The sequence below is a fragment of the Puma concolor genome, chromosome A3, assembly GCF_028749965.1.
Source record: "Puma concolor isolate L17-30 chromosome A3, mPumCon1.1.hap2, whole genome shotgun sequence".
Classification (NCBI taxonomy): domain Eukaryota; kingdom Metazoa; phylum Chordata; class Mammalia; order Carnivora; family Felidae; genus Puma; species Puma concolor.
The window spans coordinates 53,125,909-53,141,956 of record NC_141669.1 but is presented as its reverse complement, the minus strand read 5'-3'; the positions used below and the strand labels follow the sequence as shown (position 1 = coordinate 53,141,956).

General features: G+C 49.6%; 1 protein-coding gene and 1 long non-coding RNA gene across 5 annotated transcripts in view; one reads left to right on the top strand and one right to left on the bottom strand.

Moving 5' to 3' along the window:
- Positions 1-1,441: 1,441 nt before the first annotated feature.
- On the bottom strand, positions 1,442-11,169 carry LOC147582445 (uncharacterized). 2 transcript variants are annotated; one of them, XR_015249123.1, is made up of 3 exons: positions 11,043-11,169; positions 6,326-6,387; positions 1,442-1,642 (listed from the first exon to the last, which is right to left on the bottom strand). It is a non-coding gene; the product is annotated as an uncharacterized LOC147582445 (long non-coding RNA). The 2 variants fall into 2 exon arrangements; XR_015249122.1 differs by lacking the exon at positions 11,043-11,169 and adding an exon at positions 10,904-11,034.
- Positions 11,170-11,208: 39 nt separating this feature from the next.
- Positions 11,209-16,048, top strand: part of NAGK (N-acetylglucosamine kinase) — a 39,961-nt gene continuing 35,121 nt past the window's right edge. The window contains exons 1-6 of one of the 3 annotated variants that reach the window (XM_086700905.1): positions 11,209-11,333; positions 13,085-13,169; positions 13,323-13,421; positions 13,987-14,128; positions 14,930-15,040; positions 15,739-15,851. In XM_086700905.1, the coding sequence (XP_086557031.1) occupies positions 11,305-11,333; positions 13,085-13,169; positions 13,323-13,421; positions 13,987-14,128; positions 14,930-15,040; positions 15,739-15,851 (579 nt within the window). In that variant the 5' untranslated portion in view covers positions 11,209-11,304. The remainder of the gene's footprint in view (positions 11,334-13,084; positions 13,170-13,322; positions 13,422-13,986; positions 14,129-14,929; positions 15,041-15,738; positions 15,852-16,048) is intronic. The other 2 variants (XM_025932014.2, XM_086700906.1) reach the window with 2 other exon arrangements.

Sequence of the window (16,048 nt, the reverse complement as noted above, 5' to 3'; positions counted from 1 at the left end):
GAGTATGGGGAAGATTCCAAGCCCAAAGATCTCTGTCACAGCACCTGAAATGCCACCATCGGACATTGGGCCCGCTAGGTCAATCCTTGCTCTCCCACAGGGTTTCTGTTAAAGTACACATCCCCTGATATGGCAGGGGGTGGGGGGGGGGGGAGGTCCTGAAAGGTGGGAAGAAAACACACCGCTAACTCGAACATTAAAATCGATCCTTGCTTGTATCCATCTGTCAGGGCCGTAAGCTTGATACGCTTATGCTCTCAACACCCCATTGCCAGGGATTTTCAGTGAACCGTTTTTAGAGTAGAAGCAGCTGCCCTAGCTTAATGCCACCACACCCCATTTCTGAGATATTAGGGTTTGGGTGAAGATAAAGTGGATTTTCCTCAGCCGTGTCTGGGATCCTGGGTGGGTGCTGGGTTATCTGACTTTCTTCCCAGACAGTGGGGTTGTGCCTGGGCCTTGAGAAAGCTCAAGACCTGGTTTCCTGTACAGAGGTGCTCTCCTTGCTCCCACTTTTCATTCTTCCAGATCCTAACTTATATCCTTTCACAGTTTTGCCAGGCCCCAAGCTTCCTTCCAGTTTGGGACTGTAATATCTGTCACTCTCCATGCCATCCTCCAATGCTGCCTCCTCCAGGGAGGCCCCTCTACTGGTGCTCTGGCCTGGTTTTGCAACCAACCTGTGGCCACACCCTTGCCTGATCTGCCCCATGTAGGGGACTGCAGAGCTCAGGGAGGATTGGGGCAGCACCATCCCTCCCCTGTCTTTCTTCCCCCAGTGCCCCAGCTGGGGATTTATGACTGCACAAACCCCATCTGGTCAACAACTCCAGTGACCTCCTTTGATATATTCCACCACCCAGAGAGGCAGTGTGCTAGAGAAGGTCCACAACAGGCTCTGGGCCTCCCAGGCCAGCCCTGACCCCTGCTCTGGGTCTGGAGAGCTGACAGCCACCTTGCCCCTCTCCTTAGGAGGAAAAGGCTGGGGCAGGCCAAGGTCTTACTGACCCGGAATCTGGGCTGCCCCAGGGAAGGAGGAGTGGAGGACAACCAGCCCCTCCTCCTACCCTGCAAGGCAAGAGGATGATCCAAGGCTTCTGGTGGTTCCAGCCCAGAGAGAATCAAAGCCCAAGCCTGAGGCCTTAGGGTGAAGAGCGGAAAAGTCCAGCATTTAAAAGACAATGGATTATTAAAGAAAAAGAGAGAGAGAGAGAGAGAGAGAGAGAGAGAGAAATTCAACACGAATGGACATTACGCTTCTAACTGGATTATCTTTAAAGTCTGCCCATGGGATTACTGAGTTGGTACAGGCCCTCCAGGAGCATGAAGTGGGTGATCCTATAGATCTATGTTCTTTTCCAGAGTTTTCCAGTCTGGAATTATGAGAAAATTTGTATGTGTTGGGTGAAAGCATTTGCAGCGGGGGTAAAGACAAGGCTCCTTCTGTGCAAATAACCTTGTTTATTGAGCCATTAAACAGGATGAAACAGGTTTCTCTCCCTTGGGGCTTTTCTGAGCCTTAATGTACTGACAGGCAGCAGAACTCTCCATGGTTAGGGTATGGCAGGCGGACGGATGGTAGAGGACTGTGTTCCCAAGAATCACAGGAAGTCTTTGTTCTGGAATTACCAGTTAACATCTCCTGAGGAAACAGCATTTGGGAAACATTCCGGAATTGCTCTGTGGGTAATACTTCATTCTGTTATTTGCTGTCACATGTAAATCCTGCTCTCCTAAAGTACTGGAAGACAATTCTATAGAGCTGAAATCTGAACATTTCTCCTAAAAAATACTTGAGTCATATAATGTGTCATGGATCGTTGGGGCAGCCCCTTCAGACTTGCTCTAGGATGGCCCTCTCCAGAAAGGATTGTTTTTAAAGGGTGACCAACTCATCCCATTTTTACAACTGCAAGTCCCATATCCCAGGACCTCCCTCAGTCCTGCACAAACCAGACCACTGGTTTCATTGCTTCTTTGCAGGTATTTCAACATATTTCAATAGCAGGGGTCAGCTCCAAGGAGCTCAGGAGCTCTCTGAGCCCTGCATGGCACCCTGCAAGAGGCCTGTTTCAACTGATTAGGCTACTGCTCAGCCTTCTTCTTCCTTCTGTTTAGTCTTCTGCCCCACAGGTCACACTGGCCAGGTCATACTGGCCAGGGAAGGGAAGTTACCCGCCCTCACAAGACACTCTGCATCCTGGCTCTGGAGTCCTAAAGAATCCCACTCATCCTGGCCCCTGCCCTGCAGAGACTCTCCTACTCACCCCTCTTACTTCATTCACAGTGCTCTTCCTGCCCCTTCTGCCTGTCCAGTCAGTTCCTACCAGTCTTTCAAGACCCAGGTGGCATCCCTCCTCCACAAAAGCCTTGCTGAGAGTTCTAGGCCACTCTAACCCCTTTCTTCTCTGACCTCTGTTTGTACTGAGTCCACAGTCCTCAACAGACTCATCTGCTGCCTCCCTGTGACTTCTGAGCTTCTGCGTGAACTTTCTAGGAGGTGACGCCTTGCCTGCCCAGCCAGTCTGTGAGACCCACGTCTGTCCACCTGCAGCCTGGTTCAAGCCCTGGCAGGCACGTAGAGGTGCTCAGAAGCGATCCGCTGGTTGCCACTAGGAGCCCCTTTCCCTCACTTCTGCGTGTCAGATTTTCAGGGAGGGGTTCCCACCCTTGGGAGAGTCCTAAAGGGGCCGGGTTAGAAGGGAGCAGGCTCACCCTCACACAGAGATGCAACTCTGGCCGATAGAAAGGGTAAGTTGAGGAGGAGGTCGAAAACCCTCAGGATTCTGGGAGGAGGGAGCTTGGGCTGTTAGGGAAGTCTTTTGGGCACCTGTAGGGAGTGGCAGAGCCAGTCAGAACACCTGGCTGCCCTGGAGCAAATCTCCCAGCCTGTGCTTTCCTCACTTCTCTCCCTCTACCTGACTCAGGGGACCACTCCTTCTCTCATGGGCTCTCCCTGGAGGTCCTGTGCCAGTCCAAGGCTTGAGCTGCTTACTGTGTGTCCAAACACAGACACTTAGTGCCTGATAAGAGGATCCTAGCCAGGCTCAGCTCTGGGAGACAAAGCCCCAGAGGTCTGGGTCCTGAATTCCCACCTCCTTCCAGGAGCCCTGCTGGCAGAGGCCTGTCTGATCCTAGGACTGCCCTTGCACTTGTCCCATCCCCAGGCAGCAGCTGGTGCTGGTGGGGACTTGCTCTGAGGGGGTCCCTGCCCAGCCTCTACTGGCTCCGGACAGCCTCCTCTGTCCAAAAGAAGTCAGAGTAGAAAGAGAGGCTCTTGTCTAGACAGGTGCTAGTCTGGCAGAGGTTTATTTACCTCTTCTCCCTTCTGAGGTCCCAACACCTGCAGGCTTGGGACACTGGGCTCTGCTCAGCCCCTTCCCAGAAAACAGTCCCACCCAGCCTGGGGACAAATACTCAGCCACTAGTGCTCAAGGGTGGGTGCCAAAACATGGAGTTTCTCCTTATTTTTCAGATTCTTCTGTGAGGCTCAAGGATTTGCAGATAAGGAGCCACAACTTTATAACCTTTATGTCCATTATATAGGATTTTGTATGTGGGAAATATTTCACTAGAAAGAAATGCACTCCATCCAAATGGTGGAATGCTACTCAGCAATGGGAAGGAGCTACTGAGACATACGACAACTTGAATGAGCCTCCAGGGAACTGTGCTTTGTGAAAAAAGCTTCCGTTTATATCACATTCTTGAAATTACAAGGTTATGGAAAATGAAGAACAAACTAGTGGTTGCCAGGATCAGGAAAGGGGATGGAGGAAGGGAGGGAGTGTGGATAAAAAAGGGGCACTTTGCGGGATCCTTGTGGAGACGGGACTGTGGCAGCCGACATATGGACCTACAATTGTGATGAAACTACACAGAACTAACACACATACACACACATGTGCACACACGAAAGCAGGTAGAGGGAAACTGGGAAAATCTGGGAGACTGATAGATCTGTGTCAATATCTGGGTGTGATATTGTGCTACAGGCCCTGGGATCTCTCTGTAGTATTGCTTACAATTGCTACAGTTGTCTCAATAAAAACTACAATTCTTTATTTTTGGAAAAAGAAGTAATTTTATTAAAGGGGGTGTCTGGTTTCCCTACATTTGCATATAGGCAAGGCAGGGGCCTGGAAGAGATGAGGCTTCCCCTCTACCCGCCTCTCCCTTGCAATGGAGGGACCTCTTCCCTCCTGGGAGCATCTGACCTCAGGGCTTGTCTGCCTAACCCACCCCACCCTCAGTGGTTTGCCCTTCCCTCCTGGGACACAGACTGTCGGCAGCTCAGAAAGTTCTGGGTCCAGAGCTCCAGCTAGGTGCCAAAGAACAAATCCTGAGAAAGGAATGGGACAGGCTGGGGAGTGGAAGTTGGTGAGACTCATCCCCCCCCCGCCCACCCCTTTACGTGTCTCAGACTCCCTACAGGGTCAGCCTCCTGGCCCTCGCTCCGGGTACACTTATTTCTGGATTTCCTGCTGTACCACAGCGTCAGGGCAGGTAACAACAGTTGGTACAAAGTCAGATGACGGAATTTGGAATTCTATGATTTATTGAGCATCAGTGGCCTAAGGCATCCTGACCAAAAGTATGTACCAAGTGCCCCTAATCTGCTGAGAATTGGGGCCATCTGGTAGAGTGGAAAGGCTTTAGAGTCAGAAAGAACTGGGTTCAAACCCCAGCTTGGCCCTCTGTGAGGCCCTTGACCTATGGGCATTTTGGTCTCTATGAGATGGGCTTGCAGTTTATCTTATGGGTGTTGTGTAGTTAGGTGACATGATGCTCCTCTCCCCCCCCACCCCCCCACCCCCCCACCCCATTAATCCTGGAGGGGGCATCCTGGAGGGAGAGTCCAGGAGACCAGGAGGAAGGAAACTAACCCCTCTGAACCGGACAAGAGGACATGTTCCAAAAATGGCAGTCTAGACTGAACAACTAGAGGCTTCCTGGGGCCTGGAAAAATCTCAGGAGAGGGAGACTGGTTAGAGGCCCTCACAGGAGAACTGGGCATCTTGGCAGCTGGTATGGCCGCGCCTCTTCACGCTGCTGCATGTTATTTAACCCTGGCCCTCAGATGCAAACCTGGGGAACTATTGTGGGAGGGGGGCGCAAGTGTTTGGTCTACACTGAAACCTGAAATGACTGAGTTCACCTGTACATGATTAGATTAATAGTGGAGGACTAAGACAGGAATTAATCTTAGTTGTAGGAAATGAGTTGCAGTTTAGCACCCCTGAGTTTGTGGTCTATCAAAAAGTGAACCCACTACACAGGTACATACTTTCATACATGTACTTCTTTTTTTGTTTATCTATTTATTTTTGAGAGAGACAGAGCATGAGTGGGGGAGGGGCAGAGAGAGAGGGAGCCACCGAATCTGAAGCAGGGCACAGGCTCTGAGCTGTCAGCGCAGGCCTTGACACAGGGCTCGAAACCACAAACTGTGAGATCATAACCTGAGGTGAAGTTGGACGCTTAATGGACTGAGCCACCCAGGTGCCCCATCATATATGTACTTTTATGTACATATATGTACTGATATACACAGAGCACAGATGTCTCATACACACATAAAACATATATACCCAGTGTGAGCTGGTAAGTGTTTAGCAGTCAGCTTTCTGGAAAACAACAACCTGATTTATAGCAGTTATTGATTTCTGTGTTGTAAATATTCCCACCATGGCAATTTCGAGCTATAATGTGATTATCACCTAATGCAAGTTAGAAAGATGTGCACAATTAGTTCTTTGTGAGCTAGTGTAAGACAGTTCCAGCATAGCACTGCAAAGTTACATTTATACATCTATGTGTCTGCTCAGAGGTGCCTACGTATCCAGGATTGCTTAGGTTCCTTTAAGAATTGAAATTCTAGGGGTGCCTAGGTGGCTCAGTCAGTTAAGCGGCTCAGGTCATGATCTCATGGTTAGTGAGTTCGAGCCCCACATCAGGCTTTGTGCTGCCAGCTCCGAGCCTGGAGCCTGCTTCAGATTCTGTCTTCCTCTCTCTCTGCCCCCCTCCCACTCACGCGCACGTACTCTCTCTCTCTCTCTCTCTCTCTCAAAAAATAAACATTAAAAAAAAGAATTGAAATTCTAATTGTAATTTGATATGTACACTAAGTACAGAAAAATGCATAAAGATATTGTCTCAAATACATGTGCTTGTAAACACAGAAGTCACTTAGAAGCCTATACAGGTCCAAATATATAAATAAATATATATACACCTACATATAGGTAGGTACACGTAGGCCAAAACATGCATATAAACCACACACACAGACACCCACACACTCAGGAAGAAGGAATAAACCAACCTGATTTTCTGGGATGGCTGCACTGGCCTAAGACCCCACATCTTCAGGTCGAGGGCAGGAGACTAGAAGATCAGATAGGTTATTTATAGTCAACCATCTACACCTGCTTCTGCACTCTGTCTCTCATACCCCTCCTCACATCTTCTGACTGTCCTGCAGGTCTGGAAGAGCCTGTCTCTTGCCTTACCAGCCCTGGAGTCCCACCTCCATCCTTAGTAAGGGAGCTCCTTACCTGTCTTCTTTCACTGTGGGAAAGTGAACTCCAGCTTCTGTCTCTGCCCTCATCCCAGATCAACAGAGAGAGAGGTCAGCAGGACCTCTTGGATCTCTCCTCCTGACTTCTGCTCTACCTTATCCCTTATCAATTCCTTGTTCATCTCATTCTTGCCTGGGCCATTGCCCCAGCTTTCTAAATGTCTCCCTGCTCCAGGTTCTTCCCTTCCATTTGTCCTGGTATAAGGAACCTGCCAGATTAATAATCCTAAGCAGTGCTGAGGTCACACTTGTGCTGGCAGCTTCCCAATTCAGGACAAATTAGGGCTGGATCCCTTTGAGGCCCCTTGACCACTTCTCCAACTCTTGCTCCCCCAGGCCAGTTTCCCTTCTGTTTTCTCCAAACATCTTTCTCTCCTCAATCAGTTCTGCAAATTGTCTGTGCTATAGAAACAGCTTGGGGGCGCCTAGGTGGCTCAGTTGGTTAGGTGTCTGACTTCAGCTCAGGTCATGATCTCAAGGTTTATGGGTTTGAGCCCCACACCGGGCTTTTTGCTGACAGCGCAGAGCCTGCTTTGGATTCTGTCTTCCTTTCTCTCTCTCAAAAACATTGAAAACAAAACAAAATTGTTCGTTTCCTTCTTTCGTTCACAGTGGGGCATTTACTACCTCTCATGACTGCAGTACAGTGCTTTATAGTTTATAAGCACGCTCAAAACTACCCTGCCCTGCACTGAGGTTAGCCCTGTACTCCTCTCACCTGCCCTGTACTGAGGTTAGCCCTGGAAATACAGTGGTTAGTGATGTGGAAATGTGGGGGTTAGGAGCCAATGGCCAAGAAAGAATTCTTGACACATCTTTAGTGCAAAAAGGTGGTTTTATTAAAGCATGGGGACAAGACCCGTGGACACAAAGAGCTGCCCTGGGATTATGAGTGACTGATTATATATGATTTTCTACCCTATGGAGGGGAGGGTGATGACAGGGTCCCAGGACTTTGAATCTATAGGTTTCTGGAAGTTTGGCTATTGATAAGATCGTTTTTCTTGTAAATCATTAAGACAGTTGCAAACTGATACAGACTCAAGTCCTGCCTGACTGTGATCTCTGTCAGTTAACCACTAGTTTACTGTGATCTTTATCAGTTAACCACTTGTTCCTCCCTCCAGCAAAGCATTAAGACAATTGGGTGTTCCTGGAGGAATGTTATACTCTGCCTGTTTCAAGTATTTGTCAAGTATTTGCTGCAGGTTATAAGGAAATTTATCTACATTTCTTTTACCTTTGTTATCCACATCAGTGACTAAAAACAGTTGTTGTGCCTTGAAGTCAACATAACCTGTTGAGGACCTTGGGCCCCAAAGTCCTCTGCCCCAAGATCATAAGTGGATTTGGGAGAGAAGATATTTTCCTACTGTCCCCTTTGCCTGCCCCAATCCCCACTCCCAATGGAAATATGGCCTCCCTGGACTCACAGGGACAAAAAAGGGAAGACAGAGAACAAGACTGTGGCTTGCAGAAGAGGACTTTACCAACCACATGAGCATCACAGGAGGGGCTGTTGGGATGTTGCAAGCCCAGTATAATGGGCCATTAAACTTTTACAAAGCTAAATAGAGGTTAACACTTGTCTCTATTGCAACATCTTTATTTCCTTCCCATAACTACCACACCCATAGTAAGGAACATTTATTTGTGTAAGCCTAAACTAAAACTTTGGTTTCAGAGCCTCAGTTTCCTCAGTTGTAATATGTGGTTAGAAGTCTCTGGTATTTTCATGGGGTTGGTAAAATGATCAAACGAGATAAAGGTACATGTAAGAGTTTTATGGAAGTATAACGTACAATGCTGTCAAAAGTTCAGAAATAACAGAAGTAAAACCAATGAGTCATTGAAGTAGTAAAAGTTTACTGTGCACACTCCAAAATAAAGAGTTTGCAAACTAGGAGCACTCAAACCAAAACATGGAATGAGGTTCACTGTTGTCACATATTGTTATAAAACAGCTTGTTTAGTGACAAAACAGTGACTGTTTATTCTTTACTGTGATTGGTTGTTTATGGTGTCTAAATGGGTTATCTGTCTTGATAGATGGGGCCTCCAAAATGTGGGGCAAAGATCAGGTGGAAGCTGCTGGCTCGGGAGGTGAAAGAATTCACCTTCAGCAAACAAAGGAAACAGGTTATTGAATACACCACAAGGGAGAAGCAGGCAAAACAGCAAAGGAGAAGCTGTGGACAACAAGGCAGTGGGTGGGGGCTGTTTTTAAAGGGGGAAGATGAGGTACGGCCACGTATGGAATTCTCCCTTTTTTGGTAACTATGCCTGGTTGTAAGTAGCCCATTGGTCAGTTAGGGCCTAGGGATATTTTGAGGTGGGTGGCCCAATGCGCCTGTCTGTACTCAGCCAGGGAGCCCTTGTGGGCCTTTTCTACATTCCATTGCTCAAGCCTGTTTGCCTACAAGTGGCCTCTGCTGTTATAACATTAAAATTTTCTTAAATGATAGGGAATTGGTCAGTGGTTACTTCTTATGAAACTTGGGAAACAGTTTGCTTATGATTTCTAGAGGAAAAAGCAAGAAATGACCCAGGTCAAGTTAGTCTTGCAAAATAAGCTAAATTAAGCCTTGTTTGTTTGACTAGACTGGTTTTGTCCTCTCAGGGAGTTTTCAAAGCTGGTCTCTGTTTGTTAGCTTATTTTGCAATCCTGTATTTTACAATTACAGCACATCTCATTTTGGACTAGCCACATTTCAAGTGTTCAGAAGTCCCATATGGCTAGCGTGCTGGACAGCACATGGTAATTAACTATGTAAATAAAAATTAGTTAAAATCTGTGTACTCAAGGGTTCCAAAATTCTTCTGATATTTATTTAAATTCTGTGTTATTCTGGGGAGGTGGATGTTTAGCATTTCCATTTTGTAGATGAGAAGCGGCAGCAATTGTGTGTAATTCACCCAAGGTCATCAGCTAATTTGTGGTGAACTTAATCCTTGCATTGGAATCTTGGAATCTGGGCACTTTCTCTTCTGCTTCCTTTTCTTTTTTTTTTTTTTTTTAAATTTTTTTTCAACTTTTTTTTATTTATTTTTGGGACAGAGAGAGAGACAGAGCATGAACGGGGGAGGGGCAGAGAGAGAGGGAGACACAGAATCGGAGACAGGCTCCAGGCTCTGAGCCATCAGCCCAGAGCCCGACGCGGGGCTCGAACTCCCGGACCGCGAGATCGTGACCTGGCTGAAGTCGGACGCTGAACCGACTGCGCCACCCAGGCGCCCCTTCTGCTTCCTTTTCTAAACAAGCAGTACAAAGGGAAACTTTGTCACACATACAGGTCCCAAAGCTGACTGCACTAGTGTGCAAAAAGGCACAGTCCTTTCAAATCCACCTGTAATCTCCTCTCCTCTAAAAATCCTGCCCAGTTTAATCCCACCAGAATCTATGAGTTCCATTATTCTAAAAACGTGTGTTAGATTAAGCACTTCCCAGCTCAGATGTTCTAGGAACGTAAATGATACAAATGGGCATACAAAAATCCTCTCTCTGATATTCTCTATGACGCAGTGATTTACATTTTAACTACACTTGAAGGGTCCAATGTGGTGTTTCAGCGTCCCAAATAGGTAAGACATGAGATAAAGACTCCTCTCTTCCAGTCTAAAAAAGCACATATATGCCAAAGGTTCACACCAAAACATAACCAGACCCAACTGGCTATCAGGGAAAGAAGCTACTAATGCAGGGTTTCTCTAGAAGGAGATGCAAGTTACGTCGCGGGGAGGAGGGGAGGGCAGAGCAGGGACCAGGCTAGGACTCCTCCCTAAGGCTGAAGAGATGCCAAAGGCAGCTGACTTCCCTCCTGACCTGACAAGCTGTCCCATCGTGGGCCCCGAGCAGCCTGGAGGAGTCGGCTGAGTGCTGCAGGAGCCCCAGCCCGGCTCCTAACCATGGCTAGTATTCCCCGCCCCCCTCCCCTTCTCGCTCTTTCCCTTTTCCAATTCCGTGTAAAGGAGAGTGGGGTGGTAGTTGGAGGGCAACAAAAGTTTTGTAGTCTATGTCCCCGCAAATACCCTCCCTGCACAAAGACTTGAACTGAGCGGGTACTAAGAGCTGACCGCCCCCTTATCCGGGTTGCAAGGCCAGCCTCGAGGGCTCTTCTTTCCCAGCCCAATTCTAGTTACTTCCGGTTACGCACATTCGGCACGAGCGCAGCAAAAAGTCTGCGTGGTGCTTGTACGCGCAAGCGTGACTTTTGCCATCTCCAGGCAGGTGCCGGGTTGGCCATCCTAATTTTTAACGCAGTGCCCCTAACTTGTGCGCTCAGCGCCCCGGGGGCCCACATCCACTCAGGGAACTGGTCGCACCTCAGTCTCAGAGTCCGTCACCGACAGCCAACGTGGCTCACAGGCTGTGCGCACGCGCGAGGCGGGGCTGCCAGCAACTTCCGGGCGCTGGGGGGTGGGCAGGGCACTGACGTTTCCAGCAGGTGGGAACCGGACACACCTTTCTGGCTCCTTCATTTGGAATCTGGTATCATCTCCGGAGGCAGGGTCCAGTTGGTGGGGAGGGATCCGGCCGGGGTCCGGAGTTGCCGCAGAGGCCCTCACTGGTTCCGCCCCAGGCTAGCGGCGGCTCGCTGCGCCACGCCCCGCGCAGTCAGCTGGACGGCGCGGACGTTCACGTGACGCGGGGCGGGGCGGAGCGGGCAGGTGGGCGGGAGGAAACCGAACAGCGGGATCGGCGGCTGCGGCGGCGCACTACCGGCATGGCCGCTCTCTACGGGGGTGTAGAGGGGTGAGTGCGGCCCGGCGGAGGGAACCCGGGAGGGGCGGCTTGGAAACGGTCGGAGGGCGGAAGGAAGCCCGTGCCCAGGCTGGCAGGCTGGGGACCTCCCACTTTAGGGTCTGGCCGCTTTAGGCTTCTGAAGTGCGGGGGCCTTGCGGAGGAGGGGTGTGTGCAAGCGCAGCGATGCCTTTCCGCGCGGGATCGTGTGCCGTGGCCACAGCCGGGGCGCGGGGTCTTTTATGTTTCACGGTGGAATCACACCTCTTTTTCCCACGAAGACCCACTCCACCGGCCCCAGCTAGAGAAGTTCCTTTTCCTCATTCCCGACCCTGGAGAGAGTTTGGCTGAACTGGTGTCAGGTGTGAAGTTGCTGGACTGGGGTGGGGAGTGGGAGTGTGGTGGAAGCCAGGACAAAGACCTTTGCCAGAGGGTAGCCCAAGTGCTAGCCTGTACCAGTGTCTGGAACCCCTCTGTTCTTGTCGGCACTTCAGGCTCCTCACGCTAGATCGAGCCCGCTGTCATTCTTGGATTTTTCCTGCTTAAAAGCTCGTTTACTGGATTTTTTGTAATAATGCTTCCTGTATGACTGTGGGCAAGACTTTGGCCCTATCTGGGCTTTTATCACATGTGTAAAGTGAGAAGAGGGATGAATGAGAGGATTGCCAAGTCCCCTGCCAGTGAAAGCATTCTGTGGATGTGGGTGTGTCAAACCCGAGCTTAATAGAGGGTGGCTCTTGTCTCAGCCCAGGTACTTACTTTTGAATCTGAAATTGGGATTACCTCTGTGGCAGCCACATCCCACTGCTGGCTCGCAACTCAATGTCTTTTTTTTTTTTAACATGAATTTTTAAGGTTGATCTCCCCCATCCTATCTGTTAAAAAAAAAAGTACAGGAGCTTGTGTTTATCCATGTTCTATTCATGTGTAAGATAATGACCTATTTTTCTAGTTTGTCAAATTCTTTTGGATACTGAATCTGCCACCTCATGCATTGACTACACCCTTGAAACTTCTTGTCGTCTTTGAGTTTGAACAGTGGGACGTTTGGTGTCCTCCTCTGATATTCCCAAGAGTACTGATCGATAAAGAAACGTACATCACACCACCACAGACCTCTCACCAAACTACCAATGACCATTTCCCCCATTAATAAGCATTTTGCCATTTGGTTGCCTAAGTAGGCATAAACTCTCCCTGCCATCTGGCCAGTGTTTCTCCCAAGGGTTTCTTGAAGAACTGGGAACTGGACCTTGAAAGGCAGCCTTTAGCTATTGTGAAAGAAGCAGAGATGTGTGCCATTCCCTTTAGTCACATTTACTGAGTCTGGCTGTGCCAGGCATGAGGGTGGACACATGATCCAGAGCTTGGTCCCTTGGAGCTGGTAGTCTAGTGAGAGGCAGATAGGAAAACATCTAAACATTCTTAACAGAATCTTGAGAATTATGGGGGCACTGATACAGCTTAACTGAGGCAGCCGTGGGGGTTGGGGTGGGCCACATGTCAGAGGTCTCAAGGACCAGGTGATCGAGAAGTAGGGTCTTGCAGGATAAGTAGGACATTCCCAAGGGAGGCTGAGCAGGAACGTTTCACTTCGGTAGCACATCAAACACCAAACCACAGAAGTGGGCTTGGGCACGGGACTTGGGTTTGCCGAAGCTGCCTCCATCTCACTGGACTCTGCCTGTGACAAGGACTGCATAAGCTTAGCCGTACCTGCAGGTTTGTCTGAGTAAGACTGAGTGCCACCTTGTGTTCTGTAGGGGAGGCTCACAGTCCAAGGTCCTTTTACTCTCAGAGGATGGGCAGATCCTGGCAGAAGCGGATGGACTCAGCACAAACCACTGGGTAAAGACCACAGTGAGGGACCAGTGGGTTTGGTTGTGCTTTTATTCTCTGTAGCTCCCATTAAGGTGGTGGTTGGGGCCACTTACAGCAGCCTCTAGGGGCAACACAGGTCATGTAAGCCTTTGTAACTTCTCTTCCCTTGCTTGGGGCCAGCTGATCGGGAAAGACAAGTGTTTGGAGAGGATCAACGAGATGGTGAACAGGGCCAAGATGAAAGCGGGGGTGGATCCTCTGGTCCCTCTACGAAGCTTGGTGAGTCTGGGATAGAGCGTGGGAATTAAGTCACAGAAACACAGCGATTTTCACTAGATGAGTCTGATAACGACAGAGTGAAAGGCCTTGAGGGCTTAGTCTCTGGTGTAGAAACACAGATTCTCACCTGTTCTTGTGGCTCAGCACAGAGCTTGACCTATAAGCATTCATTAAATGTTAGCCGTTATTCTTAGCTCAGATGTTTCTCTCAAGTTGCTGTAGTGCTGACCACTCCCTGGCCATAGCCTCAGTGAGATGTTCTGCAGGCCCAGCTAAACCCCATGTGTTCCAAACCAAGTCTGTCTCCTCTGCTTGCTCTTCCGCCTGTTCAGGGCACTACTGACCCTCCCATGCTACAAACCTGGCATTGTTGAATCGCCTCTTTGGGTTCATTCCCAGATCAGGTTCCTCTTGCAGCCACAGCCCTCTGATGGGTCATGTTTAGGGTAGAAGGAGGACTTACGCCCCGACGTAGAGAGAAGGGACAGACACCATGAAGGGAGGGGGTTGCGAAAGGAGCTGAGTCTAGGGTGCTGCTCGCTAGCTCACCTCCCCTGCGGCCTAGGGCCTGTCCCTGAGCGGAGGGGAGCAGAAGGACGCGGTAAAGATGCTGACGGAGGAGCTGAGGGACCGATTTCCCTACCTGAGTGAAAGCTATTTAATCACCACCGATGCTGCCGGCTCCATCGCCACGGCTACGCAGGATGGTGAGGAGAAGGGAGGGGTGAGATTGAGAACTGGTTTTCTTGGGAAAGCCCCTTCAGGATAGCCAGCAGAACTTGTCTTACAATATCTGGAAGGCAGGCGTCAGCATACCCCGTTTCCTTCTCCCTGTTCTTTTTATTGGCTTAAGTTCCTGTCAGAGCAAGGCCCGGACAGAAGGTGGGAGGGCAGAACAGTATCTTGATGGGAGGCAAGAGTGAAACCTAAGAGTGTACTGCAGAGGAGGGAGCCCCTGGGGCAGTGCGGGGATGAGGATGGCTGGGAAAGCAGTCAAGTGCTAAAAAGAAAATGGGAGGAGCTCTGTGGTAGCAGTGTAAAAGGGCCTTGGTATTATTGCAAGATCAGCATTTCAATCTCTGTTCCTATTTTGCCAGCGTACCATCTTGGAGAAGTTCTAGAACTCTCTGAGTTTCAATTTCCTCCACTCTAAAATGGGGCAGTTGTATTCACAAATGTAGTTTAGGATGTTGAATCAGTATCACTGTGTGAACAGGATCTGGCATAATCCCTGGCTCATAATAGGCACTCAGTAAGGCAGGTAGTCTCTTGGCTGGGAGAGGAGACAGGCTCGTGTTCCTCTTGTCTTCCAGAGAAGGGCTCTGTGTAGACTGGAGCTTCTTTGAGACTCAGGCCCTCCACTTTCAGGCAGGAAACTAGCTGGGCTCGGTTATGTCTACAAGATTGGGTGGTGAGCCCAGGGCTGGTTTCTGTCCTGTCTTTCCTCAGAAGCTGTGTGCTCCGTGGGGGGCCTTGACTACACTGAGCCTCCCATGCCCTTTCCCCAGGTGGGATCGTGCTCATCTCTGGGACAGGTTCCAACTGCAGGCTCATCAACCCGGATGGCTCCGAGAGTGGCTGTGGCGGCTGGGGCCACATGATGGGGGACGAGGGCTCAGGTGAGCTCATGCTAACTGGGCCTGGCTCTGGCTCGGGGTCCTGGACCCTTCTCTTCCTTCACCTCCCCATCTTCCTCTCCCCTGCCCTTGGCCCCCGACCCCTTGGGGCTTTCTCAGACAGCTCCTGAAAAGTTGTTCTGAGTACAGGATAATGACTGAGAGGTGCCAGACTAGTGGTTGACCTTAGTCCTCAGCAGTGATCTGTATCCAGATTCAGATTCATGCCTCAGCGTAATAGTTGTTGCCTACCTGTGTTCACTTTTGGAGTCCTTTGGGAGAAACTGACACTATGAAAGTTAAGGCCATAGGTGCCAGGACATCCTGTATCAGTCTGCTAGTAGGAGAGAGGTATAGAAGCTCCTCCTGCATGACCTCTTCATAGGTAGCAGGTGTATATTTTCATAGGGGCCTTTGGGGTCAGCCCATGGCAGTGACTACAGTGGTTTGTGTGACAGCTGACCGACTTTATTTTGGGGTAGGAGCTAGTGTGACACAGCTTCCGCTGTCCTGTCTTCCCCCTAGCTTTCCCTTAGTGGATTGGTCAGGTACAGTTTAAACTGAGGCCCCAAGGCTGGGAGTTGGGGCACCTAATTTGCTGTAATACCCATGCTAATCATTGACCTGTCTAGGTCTGAGTTTCCCTATCTGTGAACCCAGGGAGATTGCCCCATCTACTTAGTCCTCTCTGCTTTCCACAGCCTACTGGATTGCACACCAAGCAGTGAAAATAGTGTTTGACTCTATTGACAACCTAGAGGCGGCTCCTCATGACATTGGCTACATCAAACAGGCAATGTTCAACTATTTCCAGGTACTTCCCCCTGCCTCTGGTAAACATGCACACCTGGGATGGGCAATGGCTGCTGAGCAGGAGGGAATGTAGATGGATGAGCCAAAGGGAAGTTGGGGTGAGTTGTGGGTCAGAGCTGGAGGATGGAAAAGTTCCAAGTGAGGACAGGATTCATAATGATGTAGGTGATACATTCCATGAGGTTGTCAGGCATGAGG